Source organism: Aquarana catesbeiana, linkage group LG03, assembly GCF_042186555.1.
Source record: "Aquarana catesbeiana isolate 2022-GZ linkage group LG03, ASM4218655v1, whole genome shotgun sequence".
Lineage (NCBI taxonomy): Eukaryota > Metazoa > Chordata > Amphibia > Anura > Ranidae > Aquarana > Aquarana catesbeiana.
In genome coordinates this window covers 538,350,782-538,371,159 of record NC_133326.1, presented here as the reverse complement: position 1 = coordinate 538,371,159, position 20,378 = coordinate 538,350,782, and the positions used below count along the sequence as shown (strand labels likewise).

Below are 20,378 nucleotides of genomic sequence, written 5' to 3'. Positions count from 1 at the left end.
GGCTGCTTCTCTGATTAATGCTCTCCTTGTCCGGCCTGTCAATTTAGGTGGACGGCCATGTCTTGGTAGGTTTGCAGTTGTGCCATACTCTTTCCATTTTCGAATGATGGATTGAACAGTGCTCCGTGAGATGTTCAAAGCTTGGGATATTTTTTTATAACCTAACCCTGCTTTAAACTTCTCCACAACTTTATCCCTGACCTGTCTGGTGTGTTCCTTGGCCTTCATGATACTGTTTGTTCACTAAGGTTCTCTAACAAATTTCTGAGGGCTTCACAGAACAGCTGTATTTATACTAAGATTAACCACTTAAGGTCCGAGCCTCTTTTAGAGATTTGTTGTTTACAAGTTAAAATAATTTTTTTTTTGCTAGAAAATTACTTATAACCCCCAAACATTATAAATGTATTTTTTTCTAACACCCTAGATAATAAAATGGCGGTTGTTGCAATACTTTATGTCACACCGTATTTGCTCGAGCAAGTGCAATTAAAAATCTCCATTGGCGACATTTAAAGATTTCTACAGGTTACCAGTTTTGAGTTACAGCGGAGGTCTACCGTTTTCATATATGCGGGCGTGACTTACGTATGTGTTTAGTTTTGCGCATGAGATCCCTGGCGGGACGGGGCATCGAAAATGTTCTTTTTTATTTTATACTGTCCTTTTAAAAAAAATGTTTTGGGTCACTTTTATTCCTATTACAAGAAATGTAAACATCCCTAGATGAAATGTAAACATAATAGAAAAAAAGCATGACAGGACCTCTTTACTGTGAGATCTGGGGTCAAAAAGATGTCAGATCTCATATTTACACTAAAATGCAATTAAAAAAAGAAAGAAAGAAATGTTTTTTTTTTTTATAAAAAAAAAAAAAATTCCCCCTTAAGAGCATTGGACGGAAGTGACGTTTGACATCGCTTCCGCCCTCCAATGCTATGGAGCCAACTTTCCCTCACTCGGCATCCAGGCTGTGAGGGGAGCAGACGCGATCGTCTCCGCCGCTACCAACGGCTCCGGTACGCGACCAAGAGGATCGGAGCGCAGTGGGAGGGGGCCCTCTCCCCTCATAAAAGTGATCTCGCAGTGAATCCACCGCCAATTTTATCAGAAAGAGGACCACCGACCGTTTTTTTAAAAATACCAGGGTTATGGCAGCTAGCTGCTGCCATAACAACGGTATTTAGCATCAAAGTACCGACGTATAACGACGTCAGATGGTCCGTAAGTGGTTAAATTACACACAGGTGGACTCTATTTACTAACTAGGTGACTTCTGAAGGCAATTGGTTCCACTAGATTTTAGTTAAGGGTATCAGAGTAAAATTGTGTAAATCTTTAAGGGGTATGAATACTTTTTCAAGGCACTGTAAATTGAGATATATATATTTTAATAATTACCTGGAATCTCCGATGAAAGTTTGCTTATAATTCCTGTATACAGCACTTACAATTAAAGCAAACAAAAATATGTGTGTAGTCAAATGAAATATCATCCTAAAATTTCCACCACCATACAAAAGTCCTCCAAACGTGACAATATCATAATCAAAAGTCCATGTAAACACTCCTTCAACAAGATGTGGATATAATCCAATGGTGTCTCATCCTAAAGTTTCCACCACCATAAGAATCTTCAGTATATCCCACAGTGTTCCCTTCACCGCACTTAAATGCACTTACCAGAAGTACATGCCTATTTTGTTATAGAATAACTAAGAACAGCTTTTGCAGGCTCAAAACATAAGCATATAGAAAGCCAAAAATAAGCTCACATAGTGTGATACCATTCAAATAACGTTATTAGGGAACATTAAAAATATAGTCACAAATGAATGGTCAGGAGGCCAAACACAAAAAAAAAACAAAAGCTCTGTGTAGCTGTATTGCTTGATCTGTAATCTAGCAGACTGGTAAATCCTTTGTCAAGGATCTCCATGACACAGTTTTCTATGCTGAAACACGTAGGGGGGGAGCCTGATGCTGTTAGTTGGATTGCCTTGTAGTGGATCTCTGCTTGTGCTGAAGCTGGAAAAGGTGAGGAGCTAAGCGGCTGGCAGACTTACCAGTCTCTACTACGCTACCAATCCAGCAATACAGCTACATAGCTGTTCTTTTGTTTTTTGTGCTTGCTCTTTTGAGCCTTCTGTTCCTGCCTAAAGGAGGAGCTACAGTCATATTTATGAAAATTAAAAGTCAGCAGCTCCAAAAACTGCAGATGCTAACTTTTAATATACAGGAACTCACCTGGCCCAGGATCCAGCGCTGTGCTCACCTCATTTTCTCCACAGGTCTTTAGGCCTCAGCGCCAGCAATCCTACCCATGGGTACCCGGCTGTGACAGGTTGCTCAGTGGACATGCGCAAGTTGCACTGCGCATCGTGAATGGTCCTGCAGTCTTCTGGGACCTGTGGCATGTTCCAGAAGACTGCGGCATGGAGAACAACCGCTAAGGACGCTTAGGCGATACATTAGCGCAGCCCCCCCATTTTCTGATTCTAACTGTTGGTTACAGAGGAAAACAATGACATCTGGAAAGATCAACAGCAGGGCCAATTTTTATTTACAAGATGTAATTTAATCCAGCTACAGCACAGTGGCTTAACGGTTAGTACTTCTGGCTGTGTCACCTCTGCCACTCACCTGCAGGGAGCGCTGTGGTATACTTGGTTCTCTTGCAGGCCAGGGGAGTCTCTGCTTTATCAGAACTCAGTTGTGGGATGAGAAATTGGGCCGCTCCGGCATCAAAGAATGTGTTCCCGATAGACTTGTCTTTCACTGCCCAGATCACTTCACAACCCTCAATTTCATATCTGAAGGTAAGACACAGATATAACACTCATCAGTCTGCAGGCCACTATAGGGCTGCATTGTATCCTGGTACAACCCCTCTGCCTCACAGTAACCTTCAGAAATCACAAGACTCCACTTCATCTGTTCAATAATACAATATATACAAGCACTGCCAGGTACAAATCGCTTTACATGTTCCCACTAGAGACTTCACCTTACTTTCTGTTCCCATGATGGGTGTCATTGGGACATGAAGTGAGGGAAATATTGCCAGTGAACACATAGCACACTTTTGTAATTTAAGTAGAGTGGGGAAGGCTTACACTTGTTAATCAACTTCTAACTTCAGTTTGTTCAATAAAGCTTTGATAAGAAAAAAAAAAAAAAAAACGGAGGCTGATTTTTTTTTTTCTATGCACAGCTGCACCTGATTTTGCACTCAATTTACAAGCATTAAACGTCCAGCATGCCAGTGACCATTGGCATGCTACAGACCTCAGATCAGCCCCGTTTCCTAAACCTTCAAATTTCAGATCAGCCCCAATTTCTGCCCCTTCCCACCTCAGATGAGCTCTAATTTCTGCCCTTCACACCTCAGATAAGCCCCAATTCATGTCCCTTCAAATTTTAGATCAGACCCAAATCCTTCACCTCTAATCAGCCCCAATACCTGCACCTTCACACCTCAGATCAGCCCTAATTCCAGCACCTTCACACCTCAAATCAGCTCCAGTTCCTTCACCTTCACACCTCAAATTAGCCCCAATTCCTGCTCCGTCAGACCTCCAATAACACCAATTCCTTCACACCTCAGGTCAGCCCCAATTAATGTACCTTCACACTTCAGATCAGCCCCAATTTCTGTACCTTCACACCTCAGATCAGCCCCAATTCCTGTACCTTCACACCTCAGATCAGCCCCAATTTCTGTACCTTCACACCTCAGATCCCAAATAAGTCCCAATTCCTGCCCCTTTACACCTCAGATCAGCCCCAATTCCTGCCCCGTCACACCTCAGACCAGCCCCAATTCCTGTACCTTCACACCTCAGATCAGCCCCAATTTCTGTACCTTCACACCTCAGATCAGCCCCAATTCCTGTACATTCACACCTCAGATCAGCCCCAATTTCTGTACCTTCACACCTCAGATCAGCCCCAATTTCTGTACCTTCACACCTCAGATCAGCCCCAATTCCTGTACATTCACACCTCAGATCAGCCCCAATTCCTGTACATTCACACCTCAGATCAGCCCCAATTCTTGTACCTTCACACCTCAGATCCCAATAAGTCCCAATTCCTGTACCTTCACACCTCAGATCCCAATAAGTCCCAATTCCTGTACCTTCACACCTCAGATCAGCCCCAATTCCTGTACCTTCAAACCTCAGATCAGCCCCAATTCCTGTACCTTCACACCTCAGATCAGCCCCAATTCCTGTAACTTCACACCTCAGATCCCAATAAGTCCCAATTTCTGTACCTTCACACCTCAGATCAGCCCCAATTCCTGTACCTTCACACCTCAGATCAGCCCCAATTTCTGTACCTTCACACCTCAGATCAGCCCCAATTCCTGTACCTTCACACCTCAGATCAGCCCCAATTCTTGTACCTTCACACCTCAGATCCCAATAAGTCCCAATTCCTGCCCCTTTACACCTCAGATCAGCCCCAATTCCTGCCCCTTCACACCTGAGATCAGCCCCAATTCTTGTACCTTCACACCTCAGATCCCAATAAGTCCCAATTCCTGTACCTTCACACCTCAGATCCCAATAAGTCCCAATTTCTGTACCTTCACACCTCAGATCAGCCCCAATTCCTGTACCTTCACACCTCAGATCTCAATAAGTCCCAATTCTTGTACCTTCACACCTCAGATCAGCCCCAATTCCTGTACCTTCACACCTCAGATCAGCCCCAATTTTTGTACCTTCACACCTCAGATCAGCCCCAATTCCTGTACCTTCACACCTCAGATCTCAATAAGTCCAAATTCTTGTACCTTCACACCTCAGATCAGCCCCAATTCCTGTACCTTCACACCTCAGATCAGCCCCAATTCCTGTACCTTCACACTTCAGATCAGCCCCAATTCCTGTACCTTCACACCTCAGATCAGCCACAATTTCTGTACCTTCACACCTCAGATCAGCCCCAATTCCTGTACCTTCACACCTCAGATCTCAATAAGTCCCAATTTCTGTACCTTCACACCTCAGATCAGCCCCAATTCCTGTACCTTCACACCTCAGATCAGCCCCAATTTCTGTACCTTCACACCTCAGATCAGCCCCAATTCCTGTACCTTCACACCTCTGAACAGCCCCAACTTCTGTACCTTCACACCTCAGATCAGCCCCAATTTCTGTACCTTCACACCTCAGATCAGCCCCAATTCCTGCACCTTCACACCTCAGATCAGCCACAATTTCTGTACCTTCACACCTCAGATCAGCCCCAATTCCTGTACCTTCACACCTCAGATCAGCCCCAATTTCTGTACCTTCACACCTCAGATCAGCCCCAATTCCTGTACATTCACACCTCAGATCAGCCCCAATTCCTGTACCTTCACACCTCAGATCAGCCCCAATTCCTGTACCTTCACACCTCAGATCAGCCCCAATTTCTGTACCTTCACACCTCAGATCAGCCCCAATTTCTGTACCTTCACACCTCAGATCAGCCCCAATTCCTGTACATTCACACCTCAGATCAGCCCCAATTTCTGTACCTTCACACCTCAGATCAGCCCCAATTTCTGTACCTTCACACCTCAGATCAGTCCCAATTCCTGTACATTCACACCTCAGATCAGCCCCAATTCCTGTACATTCACACCTCAGATCAGCCCCAATTCCTGTACATTCACACCTCAGATCAGCCCCAATTCCTGTACATTCACACCTCAGATCAGCCCCAATTCTTGTACCTTCACACCTCAGATCCCAATAAGTCCCAATTCCTGTACCTTCACACCTCAGATCCCAATAAGTCCCAATTCCTGTACCTTCACACTTCAGATCAGCCCCAATTCCTGTACCTTCACACCTCAGATCAGCCACAATTTCTGTACCTTCACACCTCAGATCAGCCCCAATTCCTGTACCTTCACACCTCAGATCCCAATAAGTCCCAATTTCTGTACCTTCACACCTCAGATCAGCCCCAATTCCTGTACATTCACACCTCAGATCAGCCCCAATTTCTGTACCTTCACACCTCAGATCAGCCCCAATTTCTGTACCTTCACACCTCAGATCAGCCCCAATTCCTGTACATTCACACCTCAGATCAGCCCCAATTCCTGTACATTCACACCTCAGATCAGCCCCAATTCTTGTACCTTCACACCTCAGATCCCAATAAGTCCCAATTCCTGTACCTTCACACCTCAGATCCCAATAAGTCCCAATTCCTGTACCTTCACACCTCAGATCAGCCCCAATTCCTGTACCTTCACACCTCAGATCAGCCCCAATTTTTGTACCTTCACACCTCAGATCAGCCCCAATTCCTGTACCTTCACACCTCTGAACAGCCCCAATTTCTGTACCTTCACACCTCAGATCAGCCCCAATTTCTGTACCTTCACACCTCAGATCAGCCCCAATTCCTGCACCTTCACACCTCAGATCAGCCACAATTTCTGTACCTTCACACCTCAGATCAGCCCCAATTCCTGTACCTTCACACCTCAGATCCCAATAAGTCCCAATTCCTGTACCTTCACACCTCAGATCAGCCCCAATTTCTGTACCTTCACACCTCAGATCAGCCCCAATTCCTGTACATTCACACCTCTGAACAGCCCCAATTTCTGTACCTTCACACCTCAGATCAGCCCCAATTTCTGTACCTTCACACCTCAGATCAGCCCAAATTTCTGTACCTTCACACCTCAGATCCCAATAAGTCCCAATTCCTGCCCCTTCACACCTCAGATCAGCCCCGATTCTTGTACCTTCACACCTCAGATCCCAATAAGTCCCAATTTCTGTACCTTCACACCTCAGATCAGCCCCAATTCCTGTACCTTCACACCTCAGATCAGCCCCAATTTCTGTACCTTCACACCTCAGATCAGCCCCAATTCCTGTACCTTCACACCTCTGAACAGCCCCAATTTCTGTACCTTCACACCTCAGATCAGCCCCAATTTCTGTACCTTCACACCTCAGATCAGCCCCAATTTCTGTACCTTCACACCTCAGATCAGCCCCAATTTCTGTACCTTTACACCTCAGATCCCAATAAGTCCCAATTCCTGCCCCTTTACACCTCAGATCAGCCCCAATTCCTGCCCCTTCACACCTCAGATCAGCCCCAATTCTTGTACCTTCACACCTCAGATCCCAATAAGTCCCAATTTCTGTACCTTCACACCTCAGATCAGCCCCAATTCCTGTACCTTCACACCTCAGATCAGCCCCAATTTCTGTACCTTCACACCTCAGATCAGCCCCAATTCCTGTACCTTCACACCTCAGATGAGCCCCAATTTCTGTACCTTCACACCTCAGATCAGCCCCAATTCCTGTACCTTCACACCTCAGATGAGCCCCAATTTCTGTACCTTCACACCTCAGATGAGCCCCAATTCCTGTACCTTCACACCTCAGATGAGTCCCAATTTCTGTACCTTCACACCTCAGATCAGCCCCAATTCCTGTACCTTCACACCTCAGATCAGCCCCAATTCCTGTACCTTCACACCTCAGATCAGTCCCAATTCTTGTACCTTCACACCTCAGATCCCAATAAGTCCCAATTTCTGTACCTTCACACCTCAGATCAGCCCCAATTTCTGTACCTTCACACCTCAGATCAGTCCCAATTCTTGTACCTTCACACCTCAGATCCCAATAAGTCCCAATTTCTGTACCTTCACACCTCAGATCAGCCCCAATTCCTGTACCTTCACACCTCAGATCAGCCCCAATTCCTGTACCTTCACACCTCAGATCAGTCCCAATGCTTGTACCTTCACACCTCAGATCCCAATAAGTCCCAATTCCTGTACCTTCACACCTCAGATCAGCCCCAATTTCTGTACCTTCACACCTCAGATCAGCCCCAATTCCTGTACCTTCACACCTCAGATGAGCCCCAATTTCTGTACCTTCACACCTCAGATCAGCCCCAATTCTTGTACCTTCACACCTCAGTTCCCAATAAGTGCCAATTCCTGCCCCTTTACACCTCAGATCAGCCCCAATTCCTGCCCCTTCACACCTCAGATCAGCCCCAATTTCTGTACCTTCACACCTCAGATCAGCCCAAATTTCTGTACCTTCACACCTCAGATCCCAATAAGTCCCAATTCCTGCCCCTTCACACCTCAGATCAGCCCCGATTCTTGTACCTTCACACCTCAGATCCCAATAAGTCCCAATTTCTGTACCTTCACACCTCAGATCAGCCCCAATTCCTGTACCTTCACACCTCAGATCAGCCCCAATTTCTGTACCTTCACACCTCAGATCAGCCCCAATTCCTGTACCTTCACACCTCTGAACAGCCCCAATTTCTGTACCTTCACACCTCAGATCAGCCCCAATTTCTGTACCTTCACACCTCAGATCAGCCCCAATTTCTGTACCTTCACACCTCAGATCAGCCCCAATTTCTGTACCTTTACACCTCAGATCCCAATAAGTCCCAATTCCTGCCCCTTTACACCTCAGATCAGCCCCAATTCCTGCCCCTTCACACCTCAGATCAGCCCCAATTCTTGTACCTTCACACCTCAGATCCCAATAAGTCCCAATTTCTGTACCTTCACACCTCAGATCAGCCCCAATTCCTGTACCTTCACACCTCAGATCAGCCCCAATTTCTGTACCTTCACACCTCAGATCAGCCCCAATTCCTGTACCTTCACACCTCAGATGAGCCCCAATTTCTGTACCTTCACACCTCAGATCAGCCCCAATTCCTGTACCTTCACACCTCAGATCAGCCCCAATTTCTGTACCTTCACACCTCAGATGAGCCCCAATTCCTGTACCTTCACACCTCAGATGAGTCCCAATTTCTGTACCTTCACACCTCAGATCAGCCCCAATTCCTGTACCTTCACACCTCAGATCAGCCCCAATTCCTGTACCTTCACATCTCAGATCAGTCCCAATTCTTGTACCTTCACACCTCAGATCCCAATAAGTCCCAATTTCTGTACCTTCACACCTCAGATCAGCCCCAATTTCTGTACCTTCACACCTCAGATCAGTCCCAATTCTTGTACCTTCACACCTCAGATCCCAATAAGTCCCAATTTCTGTACCTTCACACCTCAGATCAGCCCCAATTCCTGTACCTTCACACCTCAGATCAGCCCCAATTCCTGTACCTTCACACCTCAGATCAGTCCCAATGCTTGTACCTTCACACCTCAGATCCCAATAAGTCCCAATTCCTGTACCTTCACACCTCAGATCAGCCCCAATTTCTGTACCTTCACACCTCAGATCAGCCCCAATTCTTGTACCTTCACACCTCAGATCCCAATAAGTGCCAATTCCTGCCCCTTTACACCTCAGATCAGCCCCAATTCCTGCCCCTTCACACCTCAGATCAGCCCCAATTCCTGTACCTTCACACCTCAGATCCCAATAAGTCCCAATTTCTGTACCTTCACACCTCAGATCAGCCCCAATTTCTGTACCTTCACACCTCAGATCAGCCCCAATTCCTGTACCTTCACACCTCAGATGAGCCCCAATTTCTGTACCTTCACACCTCAGATCAGCCCCAATTCTTGTACCTTCACACCTCAGATCCCAATAAGTGCCAATTCCTGCCCCTTTACACCTCAGATCAGCCCCAATTCCTGCCCCTTCACACCTCAGATCAGCCCCGATTCCTGTACCTTCACACCTCAGATCCCAATAAGTCCCAATTCCTGCTGACAGATTCCTGCTGCTGAGATTGACAGGTGTGTGTGGATAGTAGTGGCTACCTAGTCTGTACACTACAATGGCAAGCCGTCAGTAGTCACAGCTATTTGTACCGATTTGCAAAACCAGTAATCACTGCAGCTGCTGCCTCAAGAGTACTAAGGCAAAGTGCTAAAATGTTTTCAGGAAGCTATGTACAGCTTCCTGTTGGCCCCTCTCACTAGCCATGATCTGCCTGCAATACATAGAGGAGCACAGAGACCCAGTAATGATGTTACTGGGTCTAAATAAGTTATGTAATGAAAATAGAAATATTTTACTTGAACCTCGTATAGCATGTTGATGATTGGAAAGGAAGGAACCAGGGAAGACAAAATGTAAGCAGAATAAACTTCAGCTTTAATATGACATGTTGCAAAGGACTTGATACTTACATGTAGGGTATTTGAGAAGACTTTGAAAAATAATTGTTATAGACCCAGTGATACATTTACCTATTTACTGAACATACACTCCATTTAGACAACACATTTGCCAAACGTTCACCCGGTTAAAAAAACAAATATTCCCTGGCATCTTCCAATATTAGGTCTTCCATCTTCCATAGAGCTTACTTCAGTGATGGCGAACCTTGGCACCCCAGATGTTTTGGAACTACATTTCCCATGATGCTCATGCACTCTGCAGTGTAGTTGAGCATCATGGGAAATGTAGTTCCAAAACATCAGGAGTGCCAAGGTTCGCCATCACTGGCTTACTTGTTTATATGGATTATGGGGTGTGTTTCTCCAGAATTGCCTGTGACATAATTGCCCATATTTGTGTTCACAACTAATATTGCTGTTGCAGAAAACTCAGTGGAGAAGTCGCAGTGCCAAAGCTTCCCCAGTTATGGAGTGAGGAAGAAGTGAGATTATTATTTCTGTTCTGGGATCCTGTTCCTTCTGGGGGGGGGGCATTTTTTAGAGTCTCTATGACCTGAAAGGTATTAGTTAAATACATTTGTAATTGCATGTGTCTGTGATTAACTTTTTGACATACACACAGTTAAATGGTTAGGGGTCCAAGTTCATCAGTAAGGAGGCAACCACTTACTCACCCTCATGGCAGGTAGGTGGCATCTTCTTGTCAGCAACCTCTCCTGGGAAATTGGATTGTCAAAGGACCCATCAGCACTGGTGCATTATGGGGATGATCCCTTTAATAGAGAAACCTCTTTCTCAACTGATAAATGCCATATGGGTTAATAGCAACAGAAACCTTCATATTCGCTTTGCCCTTGCTCTGAGCAAACTTGGCCTAACACCTGGCTAACTGGGCTGTAACTGCCTAAGACGAGTTATGTCATATTTTCCCACTTAAAGTAAAATAAAAACATTTTAACATTGTTCCTCTATTGCTGAAACTGTTAAAAACAAATTTCAGAACCACGGAAAGCAACAGGAGGCAAATTCACATGCTGAATTAAAATCAGTTTACTGTAAATGTGACATCTGTTAGTATAAAACTCTTTCTGTGTGCACTGACGTGACATCCAGAGACACTTACACCAGTTCCAGTGCGATTCCTCCGTTCCCCACTATAACCACCCGTTTAGCCTTGGCCAGGCGACACTGGAAGGTCTGAAATCCAGGAAGGAAAGAACGACAAAGTTGTTATATTTCCCCACCAAAGTCACACATTATTAGAATTATACGTTTTTATAGCTTTGACATATTCTGCAGTTTTATATGGAGAACACTGAGCCAGTCACATCAGTCTCTGCCCCAGAAGAGTTTACACTTCAACGTCCCAATACAGTGACCTGCTACTATTATCATACAATTATAGACCTGTCCTGTGTATTTTAGAACTGTGTGTTTATGTATACATACATAAGCTATGGCTGACAGTCTATAAAGCAGAACAGAATGTGCACTGCCTGGCCATGCCACCAAGGGGCAGCAGCTTTACATACACAACTTTAGCTAAAAATCATTGAAAAAAAAATTTTTTTTTTTTTTTTTAGATTTTTTGAGATTTCTAAAAAATAAAACAAACAAAAAAACTCTAAACCAAAAAAAATAAACCCCTCCCCCAACTTGCTAATTAATTCCAAGTGTGAGCTCTACGCCCCCCCCAACTCAACTTTTCAAACAAAAATTCTCAATATAGATGGGCCTTCGGAGAACTTAATACTGTATACATGAAAACTTTATTAGATATCAATGAAGAAAATCTCCCCTGCATCTTTTGTTTGCTCAGCTAAGAATCATGCTATTTACAATAGGGCACGGTCTAATTGTTCAGATAACGGACTTTTCTAACAGTGTGGAGTGCTGTGTTTTATTTTTGTTATAATTCCTGGTTTGTGGTTAATAAGTTTGTTCACTGGGGGCTCTCATATATTGCCCCATTACACAGCCAACTGCACAGCTTCACTCAGTGTCCACATACCTTAGCACTGTCTGTGTCACGTATCCCCAGCACATAGGGGTTCCCATCGTTGATGAGCTTGGGTCTGGCTCCGGCACACAGACACAGCCTGTCATAGGTGTAATGTCTTCCATCCTCTGTAATCACTTGCTGGAAACAGTTAATATACATCAGAAAATTGAGCATCAGGGGACAATAAAAGGGTCCTTGTGATCAGATGGTAGATACAGCAAGGAGACACATTTAGGTACTGCAAGTACTTCATATACTGTGCACAGTTATCCAAGAGCCTGACATTCTGGGAGCTTCAACACTCAGTGAGCACAGATAGCCAAATCCAAACCAGCTCCTGTGGCTGAGAGCCGAACTGCATCCTTACTTTGATTTCACTAAACAATATCAGCTACTCTCAGTGTGTTTTAGAAGCTGTAGAAAGTCATTTGGTGGCTAAAGGACATCCAGTATCATCTAGTCCTTTCCTTCCCAACACCCACTCCTTTAGACTGACATCCATCTACCAAGGCAATTTGATATTTGCAGAACTCCTACCAAGAACCAGCCCGCTGCTTGCACCCGAACTGAGGAGTACTAAAAGGAGTACTGAGGCAAGGTGCTGTCAAGAGGACCTTGCCGGCCTCTTCCACTAGCCATGTTCTGCCTGCACTGCATAGAAAAGCACAGAGATCTAGTGGTGACATCACTATAGTCTAGCCACTACATTACTAGTCTATTATAAAGTGTGTAATGAAAATAGAAAGGTTTTACTTAAAAACTTAATTAGCGTTGATGAAGGGGGAAAGGAGGAAACAACGAAGGCAAGAAATAAGCAGATTGAACTTCCTCTCGAAGCCTTTGCCCTCTAACCTTACTATTTGACCCATAACTATGAAGGACAGCCTCACAGACCAATAGTGTGATATGGGAGGGTATTGCAGCGCACCCTGTACAGTACGTGGGTGTACTACCTTTGCTGGTTCTTTATATCTGATTACCATTTTTAAAGTAACAGCTTGATATTCATTACCGTCGTACTGATAAAAAGTCAGTTAAAAACAGCACTTTGTTGTGATCTGTTTTTAAATACATATAAAGATGGAGAAGGCACTATGATCACCATCAAATGTTTTAACCAGTTAAATAGCCATACTCATCAGGGCATGGGAATAATGCAGGGATAAAACAGCAGTTGTCTACCTGGGTGTCTGGGTATACTGTTACTTTCCAGTAAACTGGTGAACTTTTCTGTATACATGTATTTTTATTCAGTTTTATGTACATTAAAAAAGAACTATGAAAAAAAGACAGTAACTGTGAAGGGATCAGTAGATGTAGAGATACATTTCTAATTAATTCTCTACATTTCCTGTAGAAGTTGAGCATGGCCACACCCACTCTCACCCCCCCCCCCCCCCCCCCAGGACTTCCTGTGGTAGAGGTAAGGACTCATTCTCACGAGGCACCGGCTCAGCGGGAGATCTTTCCATTGATCTCCACTGAGCCAGCGGATGACAGGTCCCTCTCTGCTCACTGAGTGGGGAGGGGCTTGTCGAGCGCCGATGGTTTCTATGGAGAGATCAGACGAAAACGGACAGCATGTCCATTTTCATCAGCTCTCACCCGATCTGATCCACCAGCGACGGATCTGAACGTAGAGGCATCCGTCTGCTTTTAGCGGATCAGATGTCAGCGAACATGTCACCGCTGACATCCGTCGCTTCATAGACTAACATGGAGCGCCCATTCAGGTCCGCCGTCAAAACTGACAGGCGGACCTGAACGGTCCGACCGTGTGAAAGGGGCCTAAGGTAGAAGCAAACCCAATCATTAAAATCTCATAGAAGCTTTACCATGTTAACCACTTAAGGACTGAGCTTCTTTTCAAAACTTGTTGTCTATATGTTATATATATATATATATAAAAGTTATAATCATTTTTTTTTGCTAGAGAATTACTTAGAACCCCCAAACATTATAATATATATTTTTTCAGACACCCTAGAGAATAAAATGGCGGTAATTGCAGTACTTTATGTCACACCATATTTGCGCAACGGTTTTACAAGCAAATTTTTTTTTGGAAAAAAATACACTTTTTTGAGTTAAAGAATAAGATAATAGTAAAGTTAGCCCAATTTTTTTTTTTTTATATTGTGAAAGATAATGTTACGCTGAGTAAACTAATACCCAACATGTCACGCTTCAAAATTGTGCCCGCTCATGGAATGGCGACAAACTTTGGCACTTAAAAGTCTCCATTGGCGAAGTTTAAAAATGTCTACAGGTTACCAGTTTTGAGTTACAGAGGAGATCTAGAATTATTGCTCTTGCTCTAACGATCGCAGCTATACCTCACATGTGTCATTTTAACACCGTTTTCATATGCGGGTGCGACTTACGTACGTGTTTGCTTCTGCGCGCAAGCTCGGCGGGATGGGGCACTTTAAAAAAAAGTTTTTCTTATTTATTTTACCTTTTATTTTTGCACTGTCCTTTTAAAAAAAATTATTTTAGTAACTTTTATTCCTATTACAAGGAATGTAAACATCAGGAAAATGTTTAGGGAGACATCAGTGTAAACATCAGTTCTCAAATTTACACTAAAATGCAATAAACAAAATGAAATGTCATTAACAATAAAAAAAAAAAAAAAAAAAAAAAAAAATTCCCCTTCAAGAGCTTTGGGCAGAAGTGACGTTTGACATCCTTTCCGCCCTACAATGCTATAGAGCCGAGCGGGGGTCATCTTTCCTTCACTCAGCATCCAGACAGTGAGGGGAGAGGAACCAATCGGCTCCGCCGCTACCGATGGCTCCGAAAAATGGCCGGACCAACGACTGGAGTGCAGCGGGAGGGGCCCTCTCCCGCCATTGATAAAAGTGATTTTGCGGCGAATCCACCACAGAGACCACTTTTATCTTAAAGAGAAACGCACAGCGTTCCTGAAAATACCGGGGTTATGGCAGCTAGCTGCTGCCATAACAACGGTATTTAGCGCCAAAGTACCGACGTACAGGTACCGCAATTTGCGTGAAGTGGTTAATGTAATTTCAAACATCATTTTCAATATTGCAGAGTTAAATGAATCTCTAGTTATCCTGCCATGAAGAGCAACAACAATTTGTCCCTGTCTCCCTAAACATTTTCCTGTATTGTCACACTATTACAGAGCTTTTATTGAAGACTACAGGTGGGTGTTTCAACAAACATTACGCAGACATGGTCCACTCACCACTAGTGATGGGCTCAGGCATGTTCGAAATCCCACATCCCCAATCCCGCCAAGAAGCCAACACTGCACAGCGCTAATCACAGGCAGTGAGATATTTCCTGATCTGTGCAGCTGCAGAGCGAAAAATGTTTCACTGCCTGTGATTAGCTGTGCAGTGTTGGCTTCCTGGCGGGATCGGGCATGTGGGATTTCAAACAAACCCAAGCCCATCTCTACTCACCACCATCAGGAAACCCTCCCTGAGAAATGTTATGCAGCCATCCCTGGAGTGCATGTAGACCAAAAGTGGCTGCTAAGAGGTCACAGAGTCATCACCATTCCCTTATTGAGTGTTAATGGAGAAAATATTGTGCAGTGAATAAAATCAAATGCAGGAAGGTGAATGTTCCTCCTTACAGACAGATCTTGTATGTGTATCTGTAGTTCTCAGGATGAACACTATCTGTTAAAAACAATGCAGTCTGGTTTAGCATCAAACCCTCCCTCAGTGATCAGAGAACGTTCCTCGTAGCTGCTGGGAAGAGATCAATAAAAGACATCACAGGCTATGCTGCAGCTCACATTCAAAGAGACAATGAAAGTGCACATAACCTGATATTATGTAAGCATACCACAGTTCACTTTAACCCCTTTCTGCTCAGCCCCGTTATCCCTTTAATAGAGTCTGTACAGCTGGGGGCAGGAAGGATCAGCAATGTGATCACTGTAATTGGCTGTCACAATGGTCACATGATTCATGGTCCTGCCACCTACCAATTATTGCTGGGGACCGAGAGCTGACTTTGACAGTTCAGCCTCTATGCTGGGAGCATACCATGAGCACAATCAGCATAGAAACATCAGCTGGCCAGTCAATGCCCACTCTTTTGCCACCACACATATGTGTTCCACGAACGTTAACTGGTTAAATAACTTCATACGCATAGTCGCATACTCTTAGATCTTTTCACAGCCTTTGAAACCGTTGATCTCCTCCTCTGTTGGGGTACCCCAAAGCTCTGTCCTTTGTCCTTTCTATTCTCTCTCTACACTTCTTCTGTTGGCCAGATGATAACCACTAGGAAAGGGCTTGGGCGTGTTCAAAATCCTAGTTCCAAACCATCTGCCCAATCCCACCAGGAAGCCGAAAATGCTCACTGCTATTCACAGGCAATGAGACATTTCTCGGTCTGCAGCCGCACAGACCAGGAAATGTCTTACTGCCCGTGATTAGCGGTGTGAAGTGTGGGCTTCCTGGCAGGATCGGGCAGGTGGTTTGGGACTTGGATTCCGAACACGCCCAAGCCCATATCTAATATCCACCTCTACACAGACGACACCCAGATCTAACCTTCTACTCATCAGCTCACCCCTTTGATCTCCTCATGTATCATCAATTTACTGAGCAACATATGACATATCAGTACGGATGTCACACCACTTCCTCAAAATCAAACTGTCTTAAAAGTGAACTCATATTAACTCCTCCCAGATTCCCCCCCCCCCCCTTTACCTTTGAGATCCATAGCACAACTAAATCTTTCCACTTTAACCTCCATAACTTTTCCAAAATGTGCCCCTTCTTAACTAACAAAACCACAAAACAACAAATTCACTCCTAGGTTATCTCCCAACTTGACAACTTCAACTCTCTTCTCACAGGCCTACCTCTACACAGGCTACCCACCCTCCAGTCCACCATGAATGCTGCTGCTAGACTCATCCACTTTACCAACCCATCTGTGGCTGCAGCCTCTCTCTGCCAATCCCTCCACTAAAATTCCATTAGCCCAACATATAAAAATCAAAATAATAACAACATACGACACTTCATCCTTTTAAACCCGAACACATATTAATTACACAGGTTCTGAGGCAGAATAAGGTGGTAATTAGACTCACTTATCCGCATTAAATTTGCCTCAGAACCTGTGTAATTATTATGTGTTTGGGTTTAAAGGGATGAGGTGGCAACTCTATCCATGCCCCATTCTATCTCATTATCTCCTACCCTGTCTGTTTTCCCTAAAAACGAATTTAGGCGATGCCTGAAAACGTATTTATTAAAGGGAAGCCTATCATGTCTCCACCTAAAAACTGGACTTTGACTGCCTCCATCAGATCATCCCCCACAGCTATTATCTTTTGTACCACCTCTCCCTCCCTTTTAGATGCGGCCCATGAGCAGAGCTTTCCTAATCCTTCTTTATTGAATACTAATGCAACTGTACTTTCTCCCTTTTTAGATTGTAAAGCTCTGTATAAAATGTTAGTGTTACATAAACCCTGTATAAGAATAATAAAGATAATAATAAATAGCTCACCTGTTGCTCAGCCTTTAACTCTCTGACAGCAGAACTGATAACTCTGATGTTGGGGTATTGTCTCTCCAGTGAGCTGCTTTCCTTTTCCTCCACATCAAACTCCTCCAGAGTCCTCAACACCTGACACAGAAAGGAATATCGATTATAGGGGTGCAACTGGATAGAAAGAAGCATGTATGTAATTTAGCGGCTTCTCACCTGCTTCACGTTGGTAGCAGCTTTAATGAGTGGAGCAGCGGTCAGCAGAAAGACATTGTCCTCTGTACACTGAAGTGCAAGCTGGGAACAGAGAATAACCATTAATATGTGTGCAGATGTGATTCCACCCAGGAGAGCAGAGGGGGAAGGACTGTGTGGTGACTTCACCTAGGAGGAAAATATAGGGAGAAGGATAAACTGTGTTCTGACTCCACCCAGGAGGAGAACGGATGAGGAAGGACTGTGTGCTGACTCCACCCCGGAGGAGAGCAGATGGGGGAGGACTATCTGTGTGCTGACTCCACCTAGGAGGAAAGTGTAGGGAGAGGGACAAATTGGGTTCTGACTCCACCCAGGAGGAGAGAGGATGGGGAAGGGCTATCTGTATGCTGACTCCACCCAGGAGGAGAGCAGATGGGGAAGGACTGTGTGCTGATTCCACCTAGGAGGAAAGTGTAGGGAGAGGGAAAAACTGTTATGACTCCACCCAGGGGGAGTGTGGAGGGAGCGGGGCAGCCTGTGTTCTAACTCCACCCAGGAAGAAAACAGAGGGGGAAGGACTTTGTTCTGACTCCACCCAGGAGGGAAGCAAAGGAGAAGGAAATGTATCCGGACTCCCTCCAGGAAAGGAGCAGAAGGGTACAAAATGTGTTCTGACCCCACCCGGGAGGGGAGGAGAGGGGAAGGGGAATATGTTCTGACTCCACCCAGGCTGGAAGCAAGGGGAAAGACTGTGTCCTGACTCCACTAGAGAAGGGATGGCCTATTTTTTGACTCCAGAAGGAGTGGAAGAATGGAAATGATTTCTCTAGATAAGAAAGGATTAACCTCTTCATCTCTGAGCCAGAACAATCTTGGCTGTCACATAAAGGTGACCTCAACTCTCATGCATTTATTCAGCAAAAACCATGTGACTAATGCCATCGCTAGAGATAGGCTCAGGCGTGTTCAGATCCTAGTCCCAACCCACCTGAGCAAACCTGCCAGGAAACCATCACTGCACACTGCCAATCATGAGCAGCCTAGTCATGGCTTGTGTATGTGCAGCTGAGGGCAGGGAAATGCCTCACTGCCTATGATTGGCAGCAGGCAATCAAGGCTTCCTGATGGGATTGCCCTGGTCACATGGCCGGCACCAGACAGGTAAACCCCCTGTAAGCTCCATGTCGATCACTATTTGAGCTTATGAAGGGTTAATTACTCCCATCCCTCATGTGACAGTGTTCAGTTACACTATTTATATGGCATCCTGGGAAGTGGTCATAACAGAAATGTAGTTACTATTAAGGATGAGCTCCGGCGTGTTCACACAGCCCACGTGCAGAGCCCGCCAGGAAGTCAGCACTGCGCTGCACTAATCACAGGCAGTGAGACATTTTCCTGATCTCTGCAGCCGTGCATCGGGTAAATGTCGCACTGCCTGTGATTAGCGCAGCGCCGACTTCCTGGCGGGCTCCGCACGTGGGCTGTGTGAACATGCCAGAGCTCATCATTAGTTACTATTAGTGAGTTACTATCACTTCCGGTGACTCTCCAGCATCAGTAATTGGTCATTTTGATGAGTTGGTTGTTTTGACCCAACACCGGCAGCGTATACGTTCTGGTAGAGTATATAATGAGTGGACAGTGTTAGTCCACCCGCTAATAACCAACATGGCCGCCTCCGAGGCGGTGACAACTTTTTTCCTGTTTAGCCGCTGTTCTATCAAAACAGCCAACTTGATGCGTACCGAAGTGTATACGCTGACAGTGGTGTTCTGCCAAAACAGCCAACTCGTCGAAATCTTCAATTACTGATGCAGGAGAATCAGCGGAAGTGACGTGGTTGGAGAGTTCGACGAGTTGACTGTTTTGGCAGAACAAGGGCTCAACAGAACTTGTGTGAGTGGGCACAGAAAGAGAAGAGAAATCATCTCAGGGGTCACAGACACAAATAAAAGGCTTTACTCTTCCCTATTCCACCCAAATAGTCTGCTACAGCTGAACTGGTGTTCTGTGCCCCTACTGGGTCCGGTCTATATGTGGACAGATCTGGAGATGAACGTTTAATAATCAGATTTCTTTCTCTCTCCTGTGACACGCGCAGGCTGCAGACAATAACAACACCCGGGGTTCTCACTTGCTCGGCACAGGTGACTCCAGCGATTCCTCCCCCCACCACCAACCACTTCGCCCTCTCAGCCGCCATTATTCTTCCTCTTCCGGGTCACGTGTGCTGCACGGGGCGGGCACTCCTGCCTTTGCGCGGCTCTAATTGGACGAGGGAGTTTCCATTCGTCTACATGGGGACAACAGAGGCACCACATGGAGATGTGTATGTATGGAGAAGATGCGGCTTCTCAGTGTCTGTGCTGTCCTCATATACATAAACTCCAACCCCCTGACTCACTCCAGATATACTCACCTTTCAGGTATAGAGAAGCAATGAAGTCCCCCTCAAATGTCCCCTTCTGGCTGTGAGCTACACACTTCTATACAGAATGTGTTGTTTAAAGAGACCCTGCCATCAACTTAAAAAAAAAAAAACAGGTA

General features: G+C 45.1%; 1 protein-coding gene across 1 annotated transcript in view; it reads right to left on the bottom strand.

The window, feature by feature from the left end:
* Positions 1-20,090, bottom strand: part of PYROXD1 (pyridine nucleotide-disulphide oxidoreductase domain 1) — a 29,501-nt gene extending 9,411 nt beyond the window's left edge. The window contains exons 1-6 of the mRNA XM_073621418.1: positions 19,966-20,090; positions 17,847-17,927; positions 17,649-17,768; positions 12,138-12,266; positions 11,250-11,323; positions 2,644-2,813 (exon numbers count right to left, since the gene is read on the bottom strand). Coding sequence (XP_073477519.1) covers positions 2,644-2,813; positions 11,250-11,323; positions 12,138-12,266; positions 17,649-17,768; positions 17,847-17,927; positions 19,966-20,034 — 643 coding nt within the window. The 5' untranslated portion in view covers positions 20,035-20,090. The remainder of the gene's footprint in view (positions 1-2,643; positions 2,814-11,249; positions 11,324-12,137; positions 12,267-17,648; positions 17,769-17,846; positions 17,928-19,965) is intronic.
* Positions 20,091-20,378: the final 288 nt, after the last annotated feature.